Consider the following 22,839-nt stretch of genomic DNA (forward strand, 5'->3'; position numbering starts at 1 on the left):
TCACCCATTCATTTTCATTATCAAATAATGCTGTCTCACAAATTGTCTTGATGAAACAGTAGTATTACTCTTTCTTTTTATCTCCGTGAGAACATAAATTTTGAATTGGAAAAACAGGGAAACATGGAAAAGTAGTATTTTAATTTGATGGTTCTCTGGTCAGTGATATTTCTTGTTAAATTTCTGAGATGGTTTCAGATTATTTCATGCACGTGTGTGTATATAAATATTAAAAAATTAAATATGAACGAATATGTAGATGGCATTGGAAGAAGAAGAAACTCATCTTCCAGAAGCTGTTTTCTAAAGCCTAACACTGTGGTAAATTGCATTATCTGCTCACTTTTTCTAATAGACACTAATAATAATGTCTGTCTTAATGCAGATTTTATTTAAGGATTGGTGAACTCCCATTTAAATGCAATCTTTGTTCCTCTATTATTAGGTCTGTAAGTACTGCTTAACTGTGATGTGCCTTCAAAGGTGCGATCTGTGAGTAAACCTGAGTGATGCGTTTAATGATGTTTGGAAATCTTCCAAGCTCGTTTGAAATAGCTTGAAAACGTCAAGCGGGTTAACGCTTGTTGTATCGCTGCTTCCTACCTGGCTTTCCTTAGACTGGCAGCAGTAATCAGGAATGTGACATTCCATGGGATCAGTGTCAGGTACAGTGTACATCCACACCTCTAGACAGCAACACAGGCCAAAACTGCAGCAATGAAGACTTCTACCTTTCTTGGTGTGCCCCTGGGGAGATGGAGACCCTTATGTGAAACGGAGGCTTACTGATACTGAAAACTTGAGTTTTAAGATAAGACTGCTCATCTGCTTTCAGATCCTAATTGGACTGCTCACTATCCAGAGCAAATTACTTCAGCAAGTCTGGTCACAGGAGGGATAATGAAATTCTCTCCTTTCAATGCAGACTCTGAATAAGCACTTCTTGTACACAGTTTTGCTTTTTTCAAACATACTTAATTTTTTACTTGTGATGCAAAAGGTGGTGACCCCTGTGGATAGTTAGGTGTAACGAAAAGCAATTGAAAGTCCTATGAAACAGAGAAAAGCAGTTTGTTGGGACTACCTGGAGCTCATTGGAGTTTTGTTTTAGAGGTGTTAGCAAATAAAGGTACCTATAACAATGAGGGTCAAATATATTTTTCTCTCAAAACCTAGGCAGCTGTGATTTTTAAGTTGTACTTTCATCAAACAGACAAGAGAGGCACCTTATACAACTCTTGGGCAAGTCAGTTGGTACCGGTGGTTATTTTGTGGTGGTTATTCTGGCAAGAAACTTTGAATGCAAATGGGGTTCATCCTTGTAAGGAGCTTCTAGCTGGTATTGTTGATGGTGGGAAGCTTAAGTTCTTTCTGAAGCTTTGCAATGAAATAGAATAATCAATTATAACAAAAACTAGGTTAAGAATTCACAGTAAAGTACTGATTTGTTGCAGGTGATTTATTGATGCTGTCTATATGGTGAAAGTAAAGCAAAATGGTGATTAGCATGTTATTCTGTTAGGAGACTTTCTTTACAAGTTGAAAGGAAAGGTGATGGCATTCGAGTTGTGTTTTAAACATCAGATTTGGCTTTTCCTTCTTGAGTGGTTATGAGTTCCTGTTACCTTTTGTGTGTTGCTATTGGCATTAAGAAAACCTTCTCTCACATACCTGTCTTCCATTCCTGGCCATGTTTTTCTAGCTTTGTTTTAGCTATCTTGAAGGTTATCGCTGAGTAAGGGCTGTGAAAGCAAGATTAACAGTGACTGAAACTGCTTAGTCCCCATCTATCTACTACTTCTGAAATGACATCTAGTGCATTGTTAGTCTACAAATATTGTAGGAGATCTTGTGCAAAATACAATTACATTTAAAATAATTTCAGTTGTCATAAATCCTCTGCAAACTATGTTTTTCTACCATTTTCCAAAACTGCAGCATTTTTTTCCTGAGATTTTAAGAAGTTAGTGTAGGCCTTTGACCTAAGCTTATAAAATACTGTTATCCAAAGTCAAAAGGAGCTTGAGGACCATGTTTTTAACACAATAGCTTTAATCTAGTGCTTTTTATAAGAGTATGCCTCAGAGAGACAAAATGTACTTTTAAATGGCGATGTTATTTCCTTTCTTTTGTTTGCTTTTGAATCCATGTCTGTATATTTCACATGTAACCTGAAATTACTTTTTATGAAAACACATAACTTTTTTAATAGCAAAAGAACATGTCATATTACTAAACTCTTGATTTGATGCTTAAAATGAAAGAGCAGCATGCTTTTAATAGCAGACTCAAAATCAGTATATTTTTATTAAGTGTGTGTAGGGTTCTATGCAATCTTTTGTAGTGCTTTTTTTTTCCCCCATTTAAGTAAATTGGTAAAATTATATGGGAGTCTATATATTACATACATTTTGTTAGAGGGATGCCGTTCAAATTGCAGGGGTTCAACATTCAGAAGCTGAGAAATAAGACTACCATGATGTATGTGAAAGAAAAAAAAAAAATCATTGTAACTGAACAATTGCATGGTGTTTCTTCCTTTGCTGGATTTAGCCCTTTCTCCTTTGGCTCAATATACTTTTCTGATCGCCTACCTCTCTGCTTTTGTTGCCCCATTCTTTTTTTTTTTTTTGCATCTTAAATGTACTTCTTGCCATTGCTACTGCCTGTGAGCCTTTCATGTGAGTTCAGTCTTACTCCATCAGTTTTGCCCCTCATTTTTCCTTCCAATGGTAAGAGGTCTTAGCTTTTCCACTTCTGTCTTCTGGTGCAGTTCCTGTGTGTCCCTGGTGTTTAAGTTGAGCTATTTGGGCATGTTTAGGATGGTATTAAGAAAAATAAAGATGGTCTCCCTAGTTTCTTTAGCATCAGAGAACTTATTCCAACAAGTCCTGCTGTGTTGCCATAGCACTGGCTGAAGTATGCTCATTCATCTTGTGGGAATGTTGCATGTGCAGTGTAGCAATGGGATAGGAACTTAGAATTATTAGTGTATGCTAAGCACAGATCCAGTTTACGGGGGAAAAAATTAAATGCAATGACTAGCAAAGGTTTCTTGAATAAATGCAGACTTTTTTTTTTTCCCAGATCTATGGCTAGAAGCATGTTCTTGATCTCAGCGATTCACTGCCAAATATTTGCTCTTTGGTGGAAAGCATGAAAATACTAGTGCTTCCAAGTGGCTAGAAAAAAGTACACTTTTTTTTTAACTGTTCTTGGAAATGGCTGAGCCATTTTTGCTGACTTTAGTATGTAATGCTATCCCTCCCAGCTGCAAGAGTATGCTTGTGACTAAAGACCCTCAGCAGCGGAAGGCAAGGTCATGAGTTTACACTTATTTGATTTAGTTGCTTGAAGCATGTGCACCATGACAATAGTACCTAATCCCTAATTAGTTCCTGTTATTTGCAAATCTCTGTTTCATCCAGTTTAGTCACAGACTACTTAGAAGAAACACCTAAGTATTGAACTGTACGATTTGTGAGAGAATGTTATGTACAATGCTTTCTCTTTCATATTTCTTTGTAGTATGTTAATCACTAAGGTACTTCAGTGTTTTATCAGGAGTTTATGAAACAACATGACTTAACCCCAGGCATAGATGCATGTTTTCCCTACGGCGGTGGTTGTGGTACAGTGCTGCTTCTGTTGTGTGTCTTATCATACACCCACATGTGAAACACCCTCACAGTGTATGCTGTCTTCTATTGAAAATACTGTTTCGGATAACAAAATAGGGTGGTCTTAATTTCTGGGAGTATATGCTTCATCATCTTGTATCAGTCTTTAGAAGGTTCTATCCATCCTGTCTTCTGTCTAAATGAAGCTGTTTTTTCCTGGGGGATTTAACCATGACTCCAACAAATGTTCCTCTTTTATGGCTGTTGTGGACCCAGCCATACACCTCTGTAAAGATTTGGTCTGGAGTTGTCTTTTATGATTCAGAATATCTTTGGAAAGCAGTGTTTTGAGCAGTAGCCTTACTGAGAAGTTACCTTGCGAACTTGCCTTATTTTAGCGTGTAGGGAAACTATGTGGCTTTGTCCTTGCTGCATTTGCGTTGTTAAGAGCTGACAGAGGCTTGAGTAACCTAGTTGGTCCTCTGGCAGAGCAGAAAGGGATTTTCTCATAAATGTGAGAAATGTCACTAAAGAGCCAGTAGGGACACAAGCACAGCTTTAAATTACAGGTTAGATTGATTAGCTGTGAATATATACTTTGAATCAAATGAGACTGCACTGTGACAGCTAACTCCCCAAAGTGCTTGGTTTGTTTTTTTGGTTAGGTGTTTTTTTTTCCCCTTTTTTCCATGCTGACAAGCAAATTTAGCTTAATCTAGTTCTCAGTCTGTAAATGGAATTTGCCTTAGCACTGGGCCATCTCGGTTGTCAGTGGTCACCCTGAAGGTACTGATAGTGTAGAGCTGTCATTTTGCTGTACTTTAGTATGTAGTGTCATGGGGTCTGATGTGTTAACCTCACAGCTGCTGGCAGGTACTGGAAACGCTGGAGGGATAATTGATTTAGATTGGCTTGTGCTTCAGCAGATTCCCTCCACAGTTTCTCATTGCTGCTTACTGGTTATGAGCCCTTATAGGAGTCAAGGAGAAATCCTAAACTCGTGCCACCTATCCCAGTGGAACAAAGTGTTTTACAGTTCACAGTGCAGAAACATGAGAAATGAAATTTCCCTTCTGTAGGTAAATTACCCATCCATGTCAGTGAGGTAACTGTAGTTCAGTACCAAACTCAAATTTGACATGTCTGAAAGCTGCTAACTGCTGTGCAAGCTTGTAATCAACTTCACCTCTTCATGAGCTTCCTCAGAAAAATGGGGCTCAGCCCTGTGTGATAGCATGGTGAGAACTGATGTACATGGAGAAGCTTTCTTCAGTGTGTTTTTGACAGAGAGAACTAATACCCCTTTGATACTTAACCGGTTTTGGTCAAACATCATACTTTTTCTGACTTGTATCAGTGTTTGTGTGGATTTTCCCAGTAGTTATGTGGATGCTCACGCTTCTGATAAGCAAATCGGCCCTTGCATGTGTGTTGTCTTTTGAGGGGAGGAGGGGTGATACGACAGTGTTTCACAAACCTTGGTGCCTTGTGTTGTTTTAAGTTATCTATTGCTTAAGACTGATAACATGGCTCACTCTTTTGGATGGTTTATTGGGAGTGGGGTTTGGAATTTTACTGATGACTGTGGTAATTTATTATCAGTTGAATTTTAGCACAAGATTTTTGAGTTTGTCACTTTGTTACAGCTTGCTTTCCAATAGTAATAGGCTTTGTGTAACCTACATCCTTGTTTTTCTTTATTACTAGATATAAACCAGTAAGAACTGGTTACTTTGGGAGGAAAAGAAACATGAAGGCTGGTAGATCAGGGTGCCAGCTGCATGACTAGGATTCTGAGATGAAGGAATGCTTGTCCCATACGTGAGTTTTCCAGTACGGAGAGAAATGGGATGTTCCTTAATTAGATACCTGCTGGTGATACTTTGTTACTGTCTTCAGTCCCTCATATGGGTAAATGTGGTGGGTTTTGAGTTTCTTTTTGCTTTGATAGCAACTCTTATTTAAGAGCATTAAATCGACACGGTGCTGTTGTTAGAGGTATTAACAGAAAAATACAAATTTTGTGATATAAATATGTTGCCCTGTTTTTTCAAGTTGGTACTCTTAGTTCTGTGTTGTACTGAAGCTTTTTGGATAGTGGCTTTTCTAAGTAGAACTAGAACACCATTGTTTACCCGTATGCATATGAATAATGTAAGATGATGAATAAAGTATATTTTTGGTTATTGTTAATAATTGTAGAATAGTAAGGAAACCTGTGGATCAGCAAGACTTGTCAAGGCACGGATACATAAAATAGTACTGCTGACATTGTTTGGCCGCCTTCTTACACTGTCCAGTAAACTGAAGTGTATTAAATGCACATGGAAAATGAGGAGGTGATTGGAGACAGCCAACATGGCTTCACCAAGGGCAAATCATGCCTGACAAACTTGGTGGCCTTTTATGATATTGCCACAGACTTGGTGGACAAGGGCAGAGAAACAGACATCATCTACCTGGACTTATGCAAAGCATTTGACACAGTCTCGCACGACATCCTGGTCTCAAAATTGGAAAGTCATGGATTTGATGGACGGACCACTCAGTAGATAAGGAACTGGTTGGATGGCTGCACTCAAAGGGTTGTGGTCAACGGCTCAATGCCCAAGTGGCGGCCAGTGACGAGTGGTGTTCCGCAGGGTTCAGTACTGGGACCAGTGCTATTTAACATCTTTGTCAGAGACATGGACAGGGATCAGAGGGATGGAACACCTCTCCTATGAAGACAGGCTGAGGGAGCTGGAGTTGTTCAGCCTGGAGAAGAGAAGGCTCTGGGGAGACCTTATAGCAGCCTTCCAATATCTGAAGGGAGCCTACAGGAGAGCTGGAGAGGGACTCTTTGTCAGGAAGTGTAGTGACAGGACAAGGGGTAATGGTTTTAAATTGGAAGAGGGGAGATTTAGATTAGATATTAGGAAGAGACTCTTTCTTGTGAGGGTGGTGAGACACTGGAACAGGTTGCCCAGGGAAGTTGTGGATGCCCCATCCCTGGAGGTGTTTAAGGCCAGGCTGGATGGGGCTTTGAGCAACCTGCTCTAGTGGGAGGTGTCCCTGCCCATCGCAGGGGGGTTGGAGCAGGATGATCTTTAAGGTCCCTTCCAACTCTAACCATATTCTATGATTCTATGAAATGCTAGACAGAATTCAGTCTGCCTTGTAGCAGCATCTCAACATGTAACATTCTATAAAAGATGTGGTGTGCCCCCGCAGTTTTTAGAACCTTCTCAAATACATGAGTTTTTTTCAAAATGACATCTTTCTTACAGCCCTTTTATGTTTTGCCAGTGTCTTACAGGTGCTCTTTTGTTAAACTTAAGTGAGGAACACTGCTTACTCCCTTCACTTAACATGAAAAGGTCTGTATGGCAGGTTCTGAGCCAGTTTATGATTATAAGCTTTATACAGGAAGGACACACCTTGTGTATGTGTCCACTGTAAGGTTCTTGAAACTCTTGGCTCTTTGGATGGTCAGACAGGTTACCAGATGATAATCGCTGTGTCTAAGCCACTGTAGCAGTTCCTTAAGCTGTATTTGCACATTTCCATTGAGTTCTGCTCACCTCCCTTGCTTAGGAGGCAGTTCTGATGTTGTCCTGTCTACTTCTGTGAATGCTGACTGGATGTGAGCGTTGAGTGTCCACAGCTGCTATTCGCTTTGCTATTGTTGAGGTGGCCACAAAAATGAAAGCGTTGAATCTAGCAGAGATGTAGCTGTAGCCACAGCACCTGCAATGTCAGTGTGCTTGTCAGTGTCCTGCTGCTAGACTCTGGAAAAGGAGGTCCTGAGAAGAACATTCACTGTGGTGTTTTGAGGTTGGTTTTTATTCTCCTTTTGTGTAGAGAAGGGGAAAGTCAGCAGAAGGCAGTACACTGTTTAGGGTGGTATAATTGCAGCCATTTGGCATTGACGGTTTTCTCCTGTGACTTTACCTTGTGTTTTCATGGATTTGGCAGGTAATCTGGGTACTGCTGTGTCCTTGAAGGGGGGGCAGTTCGACACCACAGTCGTAGCTGTTCTAGCACCTTGCCACTGCCAAAAGGGGCAATCCAGTTTTGTCTTCCCTCCCCCATTCTGTCACTTGCAATTTCTTTGGCGCATGTGTGGCTCTTAGCTGAGTCTGCTCACCATCACCAGTGGTGAGAAGCAGAGTCGCTTCTTTCGGTGGCAGCAAACTGTTAGATTAGATTAGCTTTCTTGGGTAATTGCATCCTTAGAGGGTCTGGAAAGAGTTTTTAAATCAGCGGTGTCTCCTCTCTTGAATAGCACTGATTCTTTTCAAGACACTGGATCTACATGAATAGGCTTAAACCACCTATAGAAAAAGATTTTCCCTTTTATTCCCCAAAGCAAAGCACTAGTTTCTTTCTTTCTCCCCATCTTTGTTGGTTCTATGGCATTCCATCTGGGAATGCAGACAAGGTGCAATTTGAGCACACAATGAGTAAAGATCCTCTTTAAATGCCCTCTTTTGAGTGTGCCTGTTGGTTCTATTCTTACTAATGTTCTGGGCCATGAGATTTTACTACAAAAAGGAGCAAATCCAGGATAAGTGCTTCCAGATCCTCAGTTTAGCTCTCATTTATTGGAGGGCAAACAGCATTACTGAATTGTTACTTGAAACAAGTCTACCTTCCAGGCTCTTCCGACAAATTTAAAATTTTTCCAAATAAAAAGAGCTGTGAAGGTTCTTGATGTACTTTTGCAAATACCTAAGACTGTCTTTTGTGGTTTTTGGTTTTTTCTTTTCTTGGCCTATGTGTTTTGTTGGGCTTAATGATACAAGTAGGTGAAAAGCTTTTCAAATGTTCAGCTGTCATTGGAAATACTAGATGTTTTCTCAGCCCATCTCAAAGAGGGCATGAGACTTCTGACAGAAGTTTTCAAAATTTTCATCAGCAGCTGGGTGTTTGCCCAATAATGGTCCAGAGGTTATGATGAGCCCATATGAGGAACTCCAAAGGACACTCTGTGTGCTGCCATTAATTACTAAAAAAAAAAATTCCAGTTTTGTAAATGTGGCTAATTATTTAGATCTGTTTTCCTTAAAAACATGCTTGCTGAGGGAGAGTCTTAAACCTCCTTCCGAGGTTTCTTAAAAAGCATTAAAATGCATAGGGCAAAATAGAGTCTTACTTATGACTGCCCAACATTTTGATGGGAATAAAGGGGGGTGGTGGCATTTTATTAAGCAAATAAACTTTGTATGCTGAATGTATGGCTGGCTGTTGTTTTGTATTGGAAACTGAATGTCTTTTGAGTTAGTAAAGACATCAAAACACAACTGAAAACATCACAAATCCTCCTTGGAAGAAAGGAAAATATTTTTAATAGAAACAGAACAGTCAAAATAAGTCACTACTATTAAGTGTTGATGCAATGTGTATCTAAGAAATTGAAATATTGCAAATGTTTCCTATATTAAGTCTGTTCAGGGAACAAGAATAAGCCAGTCTTGGACATAATTTTTGCCCTTGCTTACAGAAGATTTTGTTGCATGTATTCTTGATTTTCATCCCCCTTTGCAATTGAACAAGTGTAGTTCTGTGTAGATAGGTCTCTGAACCATTCCTGTATTGCAGGAAGAGTGTATTTAGCTGTTGCATTTTATTTACAGGGCGCAGAGAGTGCTTGTTAAAGGCATTGTTTTGTAGTTAGTCAAAAAGGAGACATGTTAATTTCATGTGTCACTTATAATTAGGCTATTATAAATTTTCATCCAATGATTTTTCGATGCCTGTGTAGTTTTAGGAGTTTAATGTAGTAGATTTTAGTTCAGTAAGAAATTCAGTTACATGACTTTGAACACACCAAGTCTTTTCTTTCTGCATGCACAGTGAATTAGTGTTGAAGTACATCTTTATTTTTAGGTTATGAGTTGTATGGAGTAGTTTGTGTTAATATACATCACTCATATTTTTGTGATACAGGAAACTGTTTAGTGTGTAAATGGCACTCGTATCAGTCTGCTTTATGGAGTTTAAGTACATAATGAAGCTACATTCCCCAGATGGACAGTGACAAATCTATTCTCACGTTCTACAGTTAACTCTGTTTAGGCACTTTTGTTGGCAGATGTCATTGGCATCTGCCTTCCACGAAGACAAGAACAGGAATTTCCTTTGAAGAATAGCCTAGAAACTTTAACTATGTTTAACTCCCTTCAAAAATAATGCTGGGATGTGGTGGTGTGTACTTATGGTAATGTCCTTGTTCACTGTTTGCAGTTTAATTTACTAGAGTATTTTTGCCTTTATGTCAAATATTAAATCAAATAAGGTATTTCTCTTACAAAGTAATTCCATTGAAAATTTACAAGCACCAGAAAAGTACCGTCCTGGCTGTAATGCTATGCTGTCTTCAGGATTTTCTTAAAAAGTCTTTTATCTGCAGAGTTGTTGGGAGAGGTTGATTCTGTTTTTTATCAGCACCAAGGTAGTATAGTCCTTGTTGCTGTCTTCTCAAGTGCCTTGCATGTGTGGGTCTTGGGGTATTCTCTAAAATTTCACATCAACAACTGAATGATTGTTACTAAAACGTGTTGGTCATGAGTCAGTGGAATCTGGTAGAAGTTCTTTTTGGATATTAGCATTCTTCAAATACATATTAGCCTGATCGGACATGATTAGCCATGGATATGGACATAATATGATCTTCATGTGAACTCATACAATTTGGTAACTGGGAGAATGACAAAAAAATTTATCTCACTCCTTTGACTGTCTCTCCCCATCCCCCGCCAAGACTACAGATTTCTTGTACAGCATGCAGCTGGAATGAAAAAATCTGAGAAATAATTCCAGATCTTCTTGAAGCTTAAAAGAATCTAAAGGAATATGTCACATTTTGGGAGAAATAGGAATTCTGTTTTCTGTGCTGTCTGCTTCTCCTAAACCACTGTGTTCTCTTCTCCTAACTCTGTTTTTAATTTTATAAATTTAATGGCAGTCTTTAGTGGTAACTGCTTTTCTGCTATTCCAATACCTGTGATGCCCCTTCTAAAGCAGTGGGGGAAGTAGTCTTTGCAAAGTTAATTTGTTAAATAGTATGTACATTTTGATTATGTCTTATAGATACTTATATTTCAGTAGTATTAAATTTCTCTGCTGTGATGTGTGAAATGCACGGTGTCAAACTGGCAAAAAGGTGTGCTGTGCAAAGTGATCTGTGAAATGCATTAGCGGTGCTCGCTATCTGCTTAAAGAAAAGGATTGTGAGAAGAACAATGTAACACCACATAAATGTTTTCAGTTGTTGCACATCTTGGATTTACTGATACTCTGTTAAAGTTTTAGAATCTCTGTTTTTCTAATTATTGTAACTGCAGGAATTTATAGGATGTCTTTGTGTCTAGAAAGAGTACAATGGAGAAAAGTTGGTTTTTTTGGTGTGTGGGGTTTTTTTCCTGGGGAAAAGCAAATCTAAAAAGCTTCTATGGGTTCTGTTTCTGCAGTCTGTCTTGGTGAGTTCAAGACCTATGTTGCAATAAGCATGAACTCTAGAGCTACTGTTTAAGTTAAGATTTGGTATTTAGGTGGTGTCTATTTAAAACCTTTTCTGTGGATAAATACAGAGTCCAGAAATCTTGATCTTGTCTTTAAATGGTCTCAGCTGTGATGTGTCCTGGGACTTTTAAGGTTGAGAGAAGTTTGACCACAGCTTATGGATTTTTCGGCTTCTGTGAAGCATGGCTAAGGTTTTGTGAAGACATAGAACAGAAGGAATGTTCTTATGTTTTATATATAGAACTTGCCGTTTACCACACATCATCATATGATTTAAACTTTTTGGGACCGAAGCCACTTAAAAGTCCTTTTGCAAATCAGAGTAAAAACAGTAGACTGTGATCTCATATTTTAAGTTCAAATGTGTTTGTGGTGGTCTTACCAAATTTGCAGATTTTGTTTAAGGGATTAAATTTTAAAGTAACAGTTTGGCTTTTGCTGGGTTTCATCTTGCCAAGCCTGCAAAAGATGATAGGTGATGGTCTGGTCAGTGTTTGTTCTGCTAACAGAACTTGCATAAACCTACAGCATTCACTGCAACACAGTCTGTATTTATGTTAGTGCTAGTAACTGCTCTACACTTGATGGCATTTATCCTAGTGATATCTTTTTAAGTCTTTTTGTTGTATCAAAATAGGAGAGCAATGTAGGGAGGAAATTCCCTCATAGGTCAGTTTTTGTTTCTTTCTCCCTTCATTTTCCTCCATCTTCAGTTAACTTGATTCACATGTTCCTTTGGGGGGATTGAAAAGTAGTTTCTAATGGGAACATTGTAGCCTTTTAGAATTCTAATTACAGATTTCTGATTTAGTTTCACATACAATCTAATTACAGATTTCTGATTTAGTTTCACAGTTTTGACTATTTCTTTGATGAACTGTCTGTGTTCAAGACTCACAGTTCAGAATCCTGCTTGCTTGCATCACCTAAGAAAGCAAGAAGTGTGTTATGTAGTGGGTGCAGAAATGCTTTTTTTTTTTTTTTTTTTAAGTAAAAAGAAATAATTGTTAAAACGCTTCCTGCTGCCAAGGTCAAGCAATAAAGACTTGATCAGAGGAAAAGTTTTGGGAAGCAGATTTTGTCTCTCCCACTCCTGGCCATCCAGGTGATAAAGGGGAAACCACTGCAGTTTGTAAGAGAAGCAGGAGGAAGTTTGGTTGAGGAGTGTGGTAGTGGCATTCTCAGCTCTGTCCTGCTGCTTTTTGTAGAAAAGGTGTTAAGGAGTAAAGGGTTTGAAACTTTGAAACCTGGGTTAGTTTGCTTCAAAAAAAAAAAAGATCTGCTTAAGTAGCATATCTTGGTAATTGCAGATTTCTTCAATCTCTTGTGAAGTTTTAATTAGTCATTTTAAATAATAATAATTTTGAAAGCTTTACATAGTTCTGAAGAAAACTCCTGGTCCCTCTAGGGTTGTTGGGTTGGAGCTTTAGGTGCTTATACCATCTCTGCTGTGACTGCAGGGGTTTGAAATGCAGGAGGTTCAGTCCTTGGTGTGGACATTTTTTTTTTTTTTTTTAATTGAAGTGTGTTTTGTTCTGCATGTAGCAGGTAGGCCTCCAAAGGCCTCCACTTGCTGTTTCTCATGCAAGATCAAATTCTTTCAACCTATTTGATGTTGATCAGAAGGATATTCTTTATCCATTTTATCCATACTGCTGCTTTGGAGAAGAGTTAAAAGGTGCATCCTTCCTCTTTATGGTACTCCCCTGCACCTGTGCTTGTCACCTGTCCCTTGTTTGATGATACAGCTTTCCCTGCGTTCTTTTTGAGGGCCAATAATTCTAATTGTCTGACAAAAGCAGAAAGCAAGCAAATGTAAGCTGCTTTCATCTTTCTGGCTTGCCGCAACTGCAGTGATGCTAGGTTGGGGAAAGCAACTAAATCTTCTGGTGCTTCTGTGTTTAATATTTTTACTTCAACCGTTTCTGAAGGGCAATTTGCAGATGTTAGTTACTGCAGTGTTAGGTGGGGTAGTTTGCATAGGAACGTAGCAATACATTTAACTTTAAAAGCACCATCGGTGGTCTTAAAACACTGCAAAAACTTTGCAGCTGTTGAAGAAAAGCAATTTTTAAGTTGGCAGTATCAGTTGCTAGACAGTATTGATGATGATCATAAATTGCAAACAGATTGTGACTGATCTGTATCTCACTCTTCGTGTCGTATGTTTCTACTCTCCAAAGGTATAATGAAATTGAGAGCTCTGGAGCACATTCATTAAATCCAAAATAGTCATTTTTATTTTCATGTTGCAATCTAAATGAACTCTGTAAACTTTCTATGTTTTCCAGGCTACGTTTTGTAAGAAGATGAAGCACAGAAAGCAATGTATTCAAGATACTGAGGGTCAGAAGCATGAAGGCATGGAAGGTAAAGTCTGTGTGTGTGAAAATATTGAAGTATATTATTCAGGTTCAAGCTGTGAAGGTCAGATTTTACATTTGCTGTCTTAATTAGTATGCTGCTTGTTTTGAAAGAAGTTGAGTAAACATAACCACTGTCTCAGCATAATATTTTTCTTTGGCCTGTGGGGTCTCCAAGTCCTTTCCTGTCTCTTCTATTTTTTACTTGTTGACTTCTAGTACTGGAACAAAAATGGAGATAACAATTGTTATTCAGAAAGATAATTAATTTAGAGTAAAATTCCATGAAGAAAAGTTCTTGCATTTTTATATTCTGAAAACAATTTGTACCTTTAACAACACTGGGAACATTTTTTATTTAATGTACATGATTAGGTAAATATTTGAGGATGTTCAGATTAAAATACTTGGAAGACTGGAAAACTAAAATAAAGGTAGACTATGTGCATATAAGATAATGAATATAGAATATGCTGGTCTAATGTATTTCATGGGGAGAGAGTGCAAACATTCAAGGAGAATGAACTTGGGAGAACAGTTTCTAAATGGCTAGATGGCCAATAGGAAGCACTGTGTGGTGCTTTCTTTATTTAAATAGCACTAGAGCTAACTTTCACTTGTTTTAGAATTGGTACAGTAGTCTGAAATATGTTGCTTAGTATTTTTCACCTGAAATACATTCTTTTAACTACTCTGGGCAGTGTCTTTACTACATTAGGCCTGAAAACTTGATTAGTTTGCTTTTAACTACAGAAAATTGTATGTTATTGCCTTATTCAAATCTAGGGCATTATTCCAAAAACTGGCAAAAATTCTAAGTGTCCATGTTAATAATACCAGGTGAAGAAAATGAAGAAAACTGTTCCTGTTCTACTTTATTGTATGACGGTGACACATGCCCCATCTGTCTGAACTGCCTTCTAGAACAAGAGATTGGTTTTCCTGAGAACTGCAGTCATACCTTCTGCATGACTTGTATTCTTAAATGGGCTGAGGTAAGACTGAGATCCAAGGTGTGTGTTTATTTTTCAGTAAAATCTACTGCATCTAGTAACTACATGCTTTTTCTTTTTTAAAGAAAATAAATTATGCGTTCTGACTCTGCACTGAAGTGTTTCACGGACGAGTCTATAAATAGATCATAGGAAACTTTCTCCTTAATGCAGTAAAGTGCTTTGTTTTCTTTCACTAGACATCCTGACTTACTAGTGGTTAGTAAAGATTAGGGATCAGTTAAAAAAAAAAATGGTGTTGGCTCTTTGGAAGGTCAGACGGTATTACGTACATGTTGTAATACTCAGTGTCATTAGCATAATCATATTTTGTTATCCCTTATTGCTGTTTGTCATACTGTCAACTCTCAGGGCTGGGACCAATATATATGTTTTCATGTTAATCTGCAATATGAGTCTGATAAAACCTCAGTTTTCTAACTCTAAAGAGAATTCAGCTAAAAGGTTTAGTGCAATTCTGAATTAAAAATTTTCATTTTAATGATAATTATGGCTATTATTTCATTGATGTTAAGACTTCTGTAGATAGTTCTGGAACCTTAAAGTAAAATGACTTGTTCAACAAATTCTTGATGATCTTGTTCTATTTAGTCCCTTTTTCTTCACATTTCTGTAATGATTGTATTTAGTCTGGTAACTTTTTCAATTGTCACTATGAAACACTAAATTAGAATTGTTTTATACTGTACGTGAGAGTGGTGGGGTGGTGTGTGTGCTCAAATGAAATGGTGCTTTTTGTCCTGTTCTGTGAACTTGAATGTGTTGCTTATTGTAGCAGAGACAACTACGTGGTGCCTTTGCAATAACTTTATTTTGAAGTAAATGATTATTTTTGTTTCAGTATGTCCTTTAAAAGGTTGATATGGCTTATATGTATGTGCATATACAATATTCTTGTTATGTAGTATTTTTATTTACTATATTTTTAACCTTAACTTTTGGGTTACTTATTACTGAAGGCAGACAGTAGCATAAATCACTTCTTTCTGAAGATTTTTTTTATGACCTTCAGAGTATTAAACAGAGGTTATTAGATGAAACTTTTTTAGATTCACAAACCAGATAATAAACTAAGTCTTCTGTTGCCAGATTTTCTGTTCTGCAAATGATTGATTGCAGTGCTTTTATTTATAAGAGAACAGGAAATTCTCATCCACAATTTTATCCTGACTTCCTTTGCTGGTTGTTACAATGGCAGCTGAAAGGCAATAACTAGTGAGATGCACATGGAAGCAGTGCAGTAGGTGGAGGGCTTGCTGGTGGATTTGTGTTTGTTCACATTGCCTAACAGATGCTTTTAAGCCCAATGAGGAAGGGAAATTCTCTTGTTTTAAAGAGTACGACATTTTTCTTGTCAATTATTTTATTTTGTTTTGGCACAAAGTACTATCCAAATAGAATAAAAGCAACTTACGCTCTTAAGAGTTCACAGATGAAGTAGATGTGGTGTCATAAAAATGGTGAGGGCTTGTTTTTAAAGCTCTGTAAGGCTTCTGCTTCTTTCCATTAGTGACATCTCATGGGTAAAACCATCCAGCCTTCCTTTTCTGAGGATACTTGACAGTTGGACCTGTTGAGTTCATGAAACTCCTTTGCCTAATCTAGTAGTTTTAATTAAAAGTAAAGGGGGAGGGGGGGGAAGTGTTGAAAACTGGCTGACAGATGTTCAGAAGCTTCAGCTGTGAGAAGCAGATGAGGTTTTATAGCTTGGAATGATAGAAACACATTGTTTCTATAAGCATGTGGCCATCTGAAGCATGCTGATGCCATGTGGTTTTTGTGTCCACTATTAATATTTAGTAAGTAAATGTTTTTGATCTTTTTGAGAAGTGTTGCATAAGGTTTACTAGTTCTTGGTTGATTATAACTAAGAAAAACTAAATAATTGACAAGCAGTCATTTTACATCACTTTGAATAATGAAGATATAAAAGTAATCTGCTCTTTAAAAAAATGTGATACCAGATTCTGCTTAAAGATAAGTATTTTTATTGGGTATAAATAAATTGGTTTTAAAAACACTGTTTTCCTGTTTAAGTGCCAGAGAACAACAAAATTGAGAATAAGATTATTGAGCATAATCTTTAAAAAAAAGAAAGCCTAATGCTCAGATTACTTGAAGTGCTCTTTTTGTATCTACAGTTAAGCTTCATACACTTAAAGTTTTTATCAGCAGTCTGTGTTCAAGTTGGATACTTCCTCTTTCTGTGTTGCACCTGGATTTCAAAATATAATGGGAGCAACTACATCTTTAACCTGCTTTTTCAATTTGTACATAATAACTGTTCTTCCCAGAGTTTATGGCTTTTATATAAAACTATGTAGATTCTAATTAAAACCAGGGTGGCTTAGGCAGACGGTAAGAGTTTGTTTACCATTCTGCTCCTTCTATCTATGGAAGATTTTAAACATTGCAACTGCATTCAAGTGTCCTGTACCAGCAGGTTTTCTGTCTGGAAGCAGCAAGCATAACACTTTAAGGATCTCGCGTTTTAAGGAGAGAGAGAGAGATAATATAGTTAGATATATGTGCACTTAAAAGCAATATGTTAAAATTGCTTTTAAGTGAGTATCTTCTGGTTCATTCCATGAAGGGCTGAAAAGAGATAGAAAATTTGCCACAGAACATCTAATATACTAGATCCGGATGGGTAAATCTGAGCATTTAGCTTCAGAATTAAGTAGCATTACAATTGAGTCAGTGCTGTATTTTCTTTCCCTTTGAGGAAAGGTGTCCAATTCTTGAAAGAAAAATGAGGGGGACACCAGAATCACCTCTGAGAAACTAGTCTTTTAAAAGCTATGTAGTCTTTAGCTATGTTTACTGTAGGTAACCGTGGCATCTGAGAGCATCGCTGTGCGCTAAATTTAGTTGCCTGCACTATTAAAATCTTCTATACTACTAGGCTGTCATTTTTTATGCCTTTGGCCATGCTAACCAGCACTTTCCAAGAATTGCTGGGCAGCACTGGGCAGGCAGACTGTTGGGGGTTGTTTTTAATAGGCATGCAAAGATTTAATAAATACACAAAGTGAAGTAATTGCATAATGTGTTTCTCTTGTCTGTAATACCACTAGTAGATCGGTTGGCTCAAAACCTATACATTTTTAACATTGTTTTTCTGGTATGCTTGTATTTTGTATTTGATTTAAAAAAGCACATGTGTTCTACTTTATAATAATCAGTTATGAAAGCATTTAAGTAAAGCTAATGTGAAGGGTGGCTAACTAGGTATCTATGGCAAGCAGATATGAGAAGTAGCCAAAACCACCTCAGCTAAGACAAGTGCTTTAGCAGCAATAATATCTTGCCTGTGTGCACTAGAGGAAAACTCTCTGCATTTTTGTATTCTATTAAAAGAAAAAAATATTAAATTGAAGGAGATTAAATATTTACTCTGCTTCGCTTTAGGCTTTTTTAACTTCTGTTCTTCAGAGTGCTAATATATATACTGGAGATTTATGCCCTTGCTCTTCTATTAATTCCTCTTATGAACCATCATGAGAGAAGAGTGTTAAAGAAAAAATTCGGCGTGTTGTCTCCATTATCACAGTGACTGTGTGGGAGACATTGATTTCTGTAACCCTCTCTTACTAAGCTCATATCTCTCAGTCTCTGCACCTGGTTTCCCTCATTCATTTTTTTTCCTTCTCTGGAGGGTTTGAAAGTGGAGTACGTTCAGCTGTGAATTCCCTAAAGCATTGGGGCATATTCAGGTAGGCCCTGTGCAGTATCAGTGGTTGGCTAAATAAAACTGAACAGTTGGCACAAATTCCCACATTATGTTTCTAGCAGATTTCTCTTCTTAGAGTAGTTGTTACTTTTGTGCTGGTATAAGGTCTGGAACATGGGTTATGTAGAGTCTATGACACGTGTATATTCTTCGGAGAGAAAAGAGAGTTACCTGTATGGTAACTGGAATTATTAATGTGTGTTCTTTCTGATCTGGATTTCTTTTGTCCTAAAGGAGACAGGAAGGAATCAGCTTATGTGGCAACAAGCTCCATAGTGATCAGCGGTACAGAGCACTGTGGGCAGGATTAAGATTACATTCACCAGCCAAATACGCAGTGTGTTCAAAGAAACAATAAATCAATTAAAAACCCTTCTTGCTCAAGTGCGTCCATGGTAATGCATACATAGACAATACATCAGAGAACTGCTGCACAGAAGAACTATTAATCAAATTCTTTCTGAAAATCTAGGCTTTAGATGACTCTTTTCAAATTACATATTTGTGGTATATGGATATTCTTGACACATGTCCCTGCTTAAGCAGGGCATCTGGCCAAGATGTCCTCTAGAGGTCCCTTCCAACCTTAACCATTTTGTGATTCTGTTATTTATCAAGTACATTCATGCAGCAACTTATGAAAGCTAACGTTGCTTAAGTGCAGTGCAAAAGTCTGTGGTTTTGAGTTCAACTTAAGTTCTTCCAATAATATAGTGTCAAAGGAAATGCAATGGCACATACAGTATCTTTCTTACAGAATTCACAGATCCTTACAAATAATGATTCATTTCATCCTTTCCAAAAGACAGCCACCATTCCAGTAGAATTTGTCAACACTTTGTGGCAATTTTGGATTGAAAGTTAAGGACTTTGCCAAGTGAGAGGACAAGAGGAAACGGGCACAGATGTTTAGATGGTTCCATCTAAACATGAGGAGGAACTTCTTCTCTTTGAGGGTGGCAGAGCACTGGAACAGGCTGCCCAGAGAGGTGCTGGAGTCTCCATCTCTGGAGACATTCAGAACCCACCTGGAGACATTCCTGTGCAACCTGCTCTATGTGGACCCGCTTTGGCAGGGGGGGTTGGACTAGATGATCTCCAGAGGTCCCTTCCAGCCCCATATCATTCTGTGACTAGCCACCTGTGTGATGTGTGTAGAGAGAAGACAGCTGTATAGAATTCTAACCAGGGCTGTTGATTAGCTGTTGAGACTAGAGTATCTGTTCTTACACATTATGTATCTTTACTATAGCATAAACAATGTTTCAAAAAAAACAACCCCAAAAACCTAACATCTCGTGTCAGAAATTCTGCTTTCCTAAAGCATAACTACAAAAAATTTAAAGGTACTTGCTTTTTTGAAGTAGACTGAAAAAGAAGTAATCCTGGGTTTTTACATGCTTCTAGAAAACAGTGCATTTCCTGCCGTGCTCCTCCTTTTCTTTCTTTCATCAAAATGTGGAGAGGTGTTTCTCACTATATGTGTTCTTACAGTCTCCCTTTTCAGTTGGAGGTGGAACTGTTGTGGTGCTATTATTACTAGGTGCAGTGAAATACACAGACATTACTTTTACAATCTAAACTTCACTGTTAGGTCTGAATTTAGTCATGAGAATCTGGTACTATTTGTGTTGCTTAACAGGCCCTCTATTAAAGAAGCAGTAAAGAGTGCAGGACCATTTTTCTTTTTGAATCAGCTTTTCAATACAGTAGTTGAAGAACAGACTTTATTAAGGGCCACTTGAAGGAAGAACAAATTATAGAGAAAGGGATTTACTGCAGCAACTTTATTCCATGCTCACATCTTGTTACTACTTGTTACGAAACCTTGTAACATGGAACTTGATGAGATGGGGATATCAGCCAAATATGTTCTGAGGTTAGCTTGTATCTATTTGTGTAACTTTCTGAAAATTCCCAGCTGGAATATAGGAGCTGCTTCAGCCTTTTTTCTACCTCACTTTGTTCAAATGCTTTTTGAAGTGATGCAGTGAAAATAAGGGACACTTACTCCTCGAGTTTAGAGATGACACATTTGGGGTGCTTTAGCAGTTACAGGAATATTGAACATTAAGTTATACCTGGGGAGCTAAAGCAAGATTTTTCTAGAGTATCATCAAAAACAAATAAAGAGTTTTTGGAAAGCTTGAGAACAAACATGCACGTGCTCATGGAGCTTTTCAGAGGTTGCAGACTTCGTGAATGCTTACATATTTATGAAGACAGTTCTCAGGATATCACAGGATAGGTGAAAGAATGAATCACTGCAGAGTTACCAGTTTTAACATGAAAACTATGAGTAGTTTTGTGTGAGGAGTAAAACAATCAAAGACGTTTTGGAATGTTCTGATCTACTATTGTATGTTTCCAAGAAACATGCTGTTGGGAAGAAAAGCAAAGCAACTCACAAATACCAGCTGTGAGGTTCTAATGATTTTTATGATTACATTAAAGAATACATGTTCTGATTTTTAAAGAGCTATATTAAAGCAAGATATTGTATGAAGCCGTGGTTCTTCTAAGGTTGTCGCACATCCCACACCCCTCCTCCTTTACGACCAATAAAAGTGATAGCTGCTGCTTGGACTCATTCCATCTCAATGGCTTTTTTTCTTGTTTGAAATATTTTTCCCCAAAAAGGACAGTGTACATTCACTATTATTTATGATGCTACCTGAACAGAAAGCTCATAAGAGAGGAATTGCTAACTGGCCTTGAATGAAAGAAGACCCACCACCTACTTCGGTCACTGAACCATTTTCTCAAAAAAAATTAAAGAGATGAGTGAAAGGCCACCACTCCTCATGATTGCTTCTTGTAAAAATGTAGTCAACTTTGTTTTTTCCCCCTCACTCCTTTGTATAGCAGCACAAATTGAATCTTCCTGTTGGGGGGGGGGGGAAAGGACAGGGGAAACTTTTTTCTTCTGTTTCCACTTAAAAGGCTTGTTCTTATGTGTTAGCGGACAGATGAGAGCTGATGCCCCATGGCAGGAGGGTTGGAACTCGATGATCTTTAAGGTCCCTTCCAACTCTAACCACTCTATGATTCTATGTTTAGACAAAACTGTTACATAGATGAAGAAACCTCTAGCTTTCCTCAGGACTATCCAACAATAGTACGATGCTGGAGGGGAAGGGGGCACGCATGGGACTGTCCTGTCTTTACTAAGAGTTTCTCTTGAGATCTGTTGTGAGCTGTCAGATAATGCTGGGGCTATGAAAAGCAACTGAGTGGGAGTGGAAAGAGCATCTGCTGTTTCTGAACACAGCCAAACCTAACGGTAGCTTTTGATTCTTCCAGAATGTTTTCCTCTTTTTCTACTACTATGTATAACTGTATGAAATTGTTAAACATTTGTCCAGAAGAACTGAACATACAACAGTAAACACTTTTTCTAGGGAAGCAAAAATGCTTGTAACACTCAGTATTCTATGATGCTTCATTGCAAGAATAAACATAACTTACTGTGACTTAAACATGGGAAAATAGCTTAATATTCCTGTGTAAATTTTATGTAGAAACAGATTGTATTATTGGAAAAACTTACTTTTCAGCCAAGTTAAATCCTGAAATGAGACTGAAAATGACTAAGAAAATTAACTTCCTCCTGCCTGTCTTTGACAGTCTGGTATGTCAAAGAATCAAAGTATTACCTGAAAGTTTGCAGCTGATTCAGCGGTTACAGCGCGTTGCATCCTATCGGATATCCCAAGTGAACAATACACCGCTATGTTAGCCTGGGGTAGTTTAGGTTGACTACAGGACAAAAACTGTCTTCATGATCCAAGTCCTCAGGGAACTGGCTTAATTACCCAATATGCTTTTCTTAACCAAGGCCATGACACTGCAGGGAACAATGGTATCCCCCAACAGGGGCAAGATTTTAGTTAGGATAAAATGCCAGAGCATCAAAAGGAGAGGTAATGGCTTTAACTTACATTCTTGTTCAACAACTTGTTCGTGAAGCTACCCCTGGGGTTTTTTGGTTTTGTTTGGTGGTTTGGTTTTTTTTTTTCTTTTTTAATCAGTCTAACTTTGTTCTGTCTACTTCAATTGAAATCAGAAGCTGCCTGAATGCTCAAGGTTTGGGGGCAGTGTAGGTGAAAAAGAAGTTGAGCACTCTTTGAAAATGAGAAACGAACAGAACGATCTGGAAATGGGGGGGAAGCCCAAATGAAAAGACAAGAATGAAGTTTACCACTGAATTTCAGGGCAGAGTTCACATGCAAGTTTCTCATAGCTGCTTATGCAATTCTAATACTGCGTCTTCCTTGCGTAAATATAAAGTGCAATACCCTGATAGCTCTCTTAAGGGCAGAAATTGTGTGCCCCTTAAGGGCATAGAATTCATATCCTGGTTCTGATTCAGCAGATGAATTTGGGCTGGAGCCTGGGTGTGGGGTTTTTTTAACTTTGTTTTAGAAGAGTTCTCAACCAAGCCTGAGAAGGCCAATGGAATGAAGGGGGAGAGAGGAAGGAAGGTGACAAAAGCCCAAAACATAGAAAACTCACCAAACGCTGCACAAATAGATATATGGAATTTAAATGAATAAACAGTTCTCTAGCAGCAAATATTGTCTACTATGGATTTCTCTGAAAGT

The 22,839-nt window shown here is 38.0% G+C and overlaps 1 protein-coding gene across 1 annotated transcript in view; it reads left to right on the top strand.

The window, feature by feature from the left end:
* The first annotated feature begins 473 nt into the window (after window positions 1-473).
* Window positions 474-22,839, top strand: part of SCAF11 (SR-related CTD-associated factor 11) — a 47,027-nt gene continuing 24,661 nt past the window's right edge. Inside the window, exons 1-3 of the mRNA XM_014963751.1 lie at window positions 474-492; window positions 13,418-13,496; window positions 14,330-14,484. Coding sequence (XP_014819237.1) covers window positions 13,436-13,496; window positions 14,330-14,484 — 216 coding nt within the window. The 5' untranslated portion in view covers window positions 474-492; window positions 13,418-13,435. The remainder of the gene's footprint in view (window positions 493-13,417; window positions 13,497-14,329; window positions 14,485-22,839) is intronic.

This window comes from Calidris pugnax, unplaced genomic scaffold, assembly GCF_001431845.1.
Source record: "Calidris pugnax isolate Ruff unplaced genomic scaffold, ASM143184v1 scaffold44, whole genome shotgun sequence".
Lineage (NCBI taxonomy): Eukaryota > Metazoa > Chordata > Aves > Charadriiformes > Scolopacidae > Calidris > Calidris pugnax.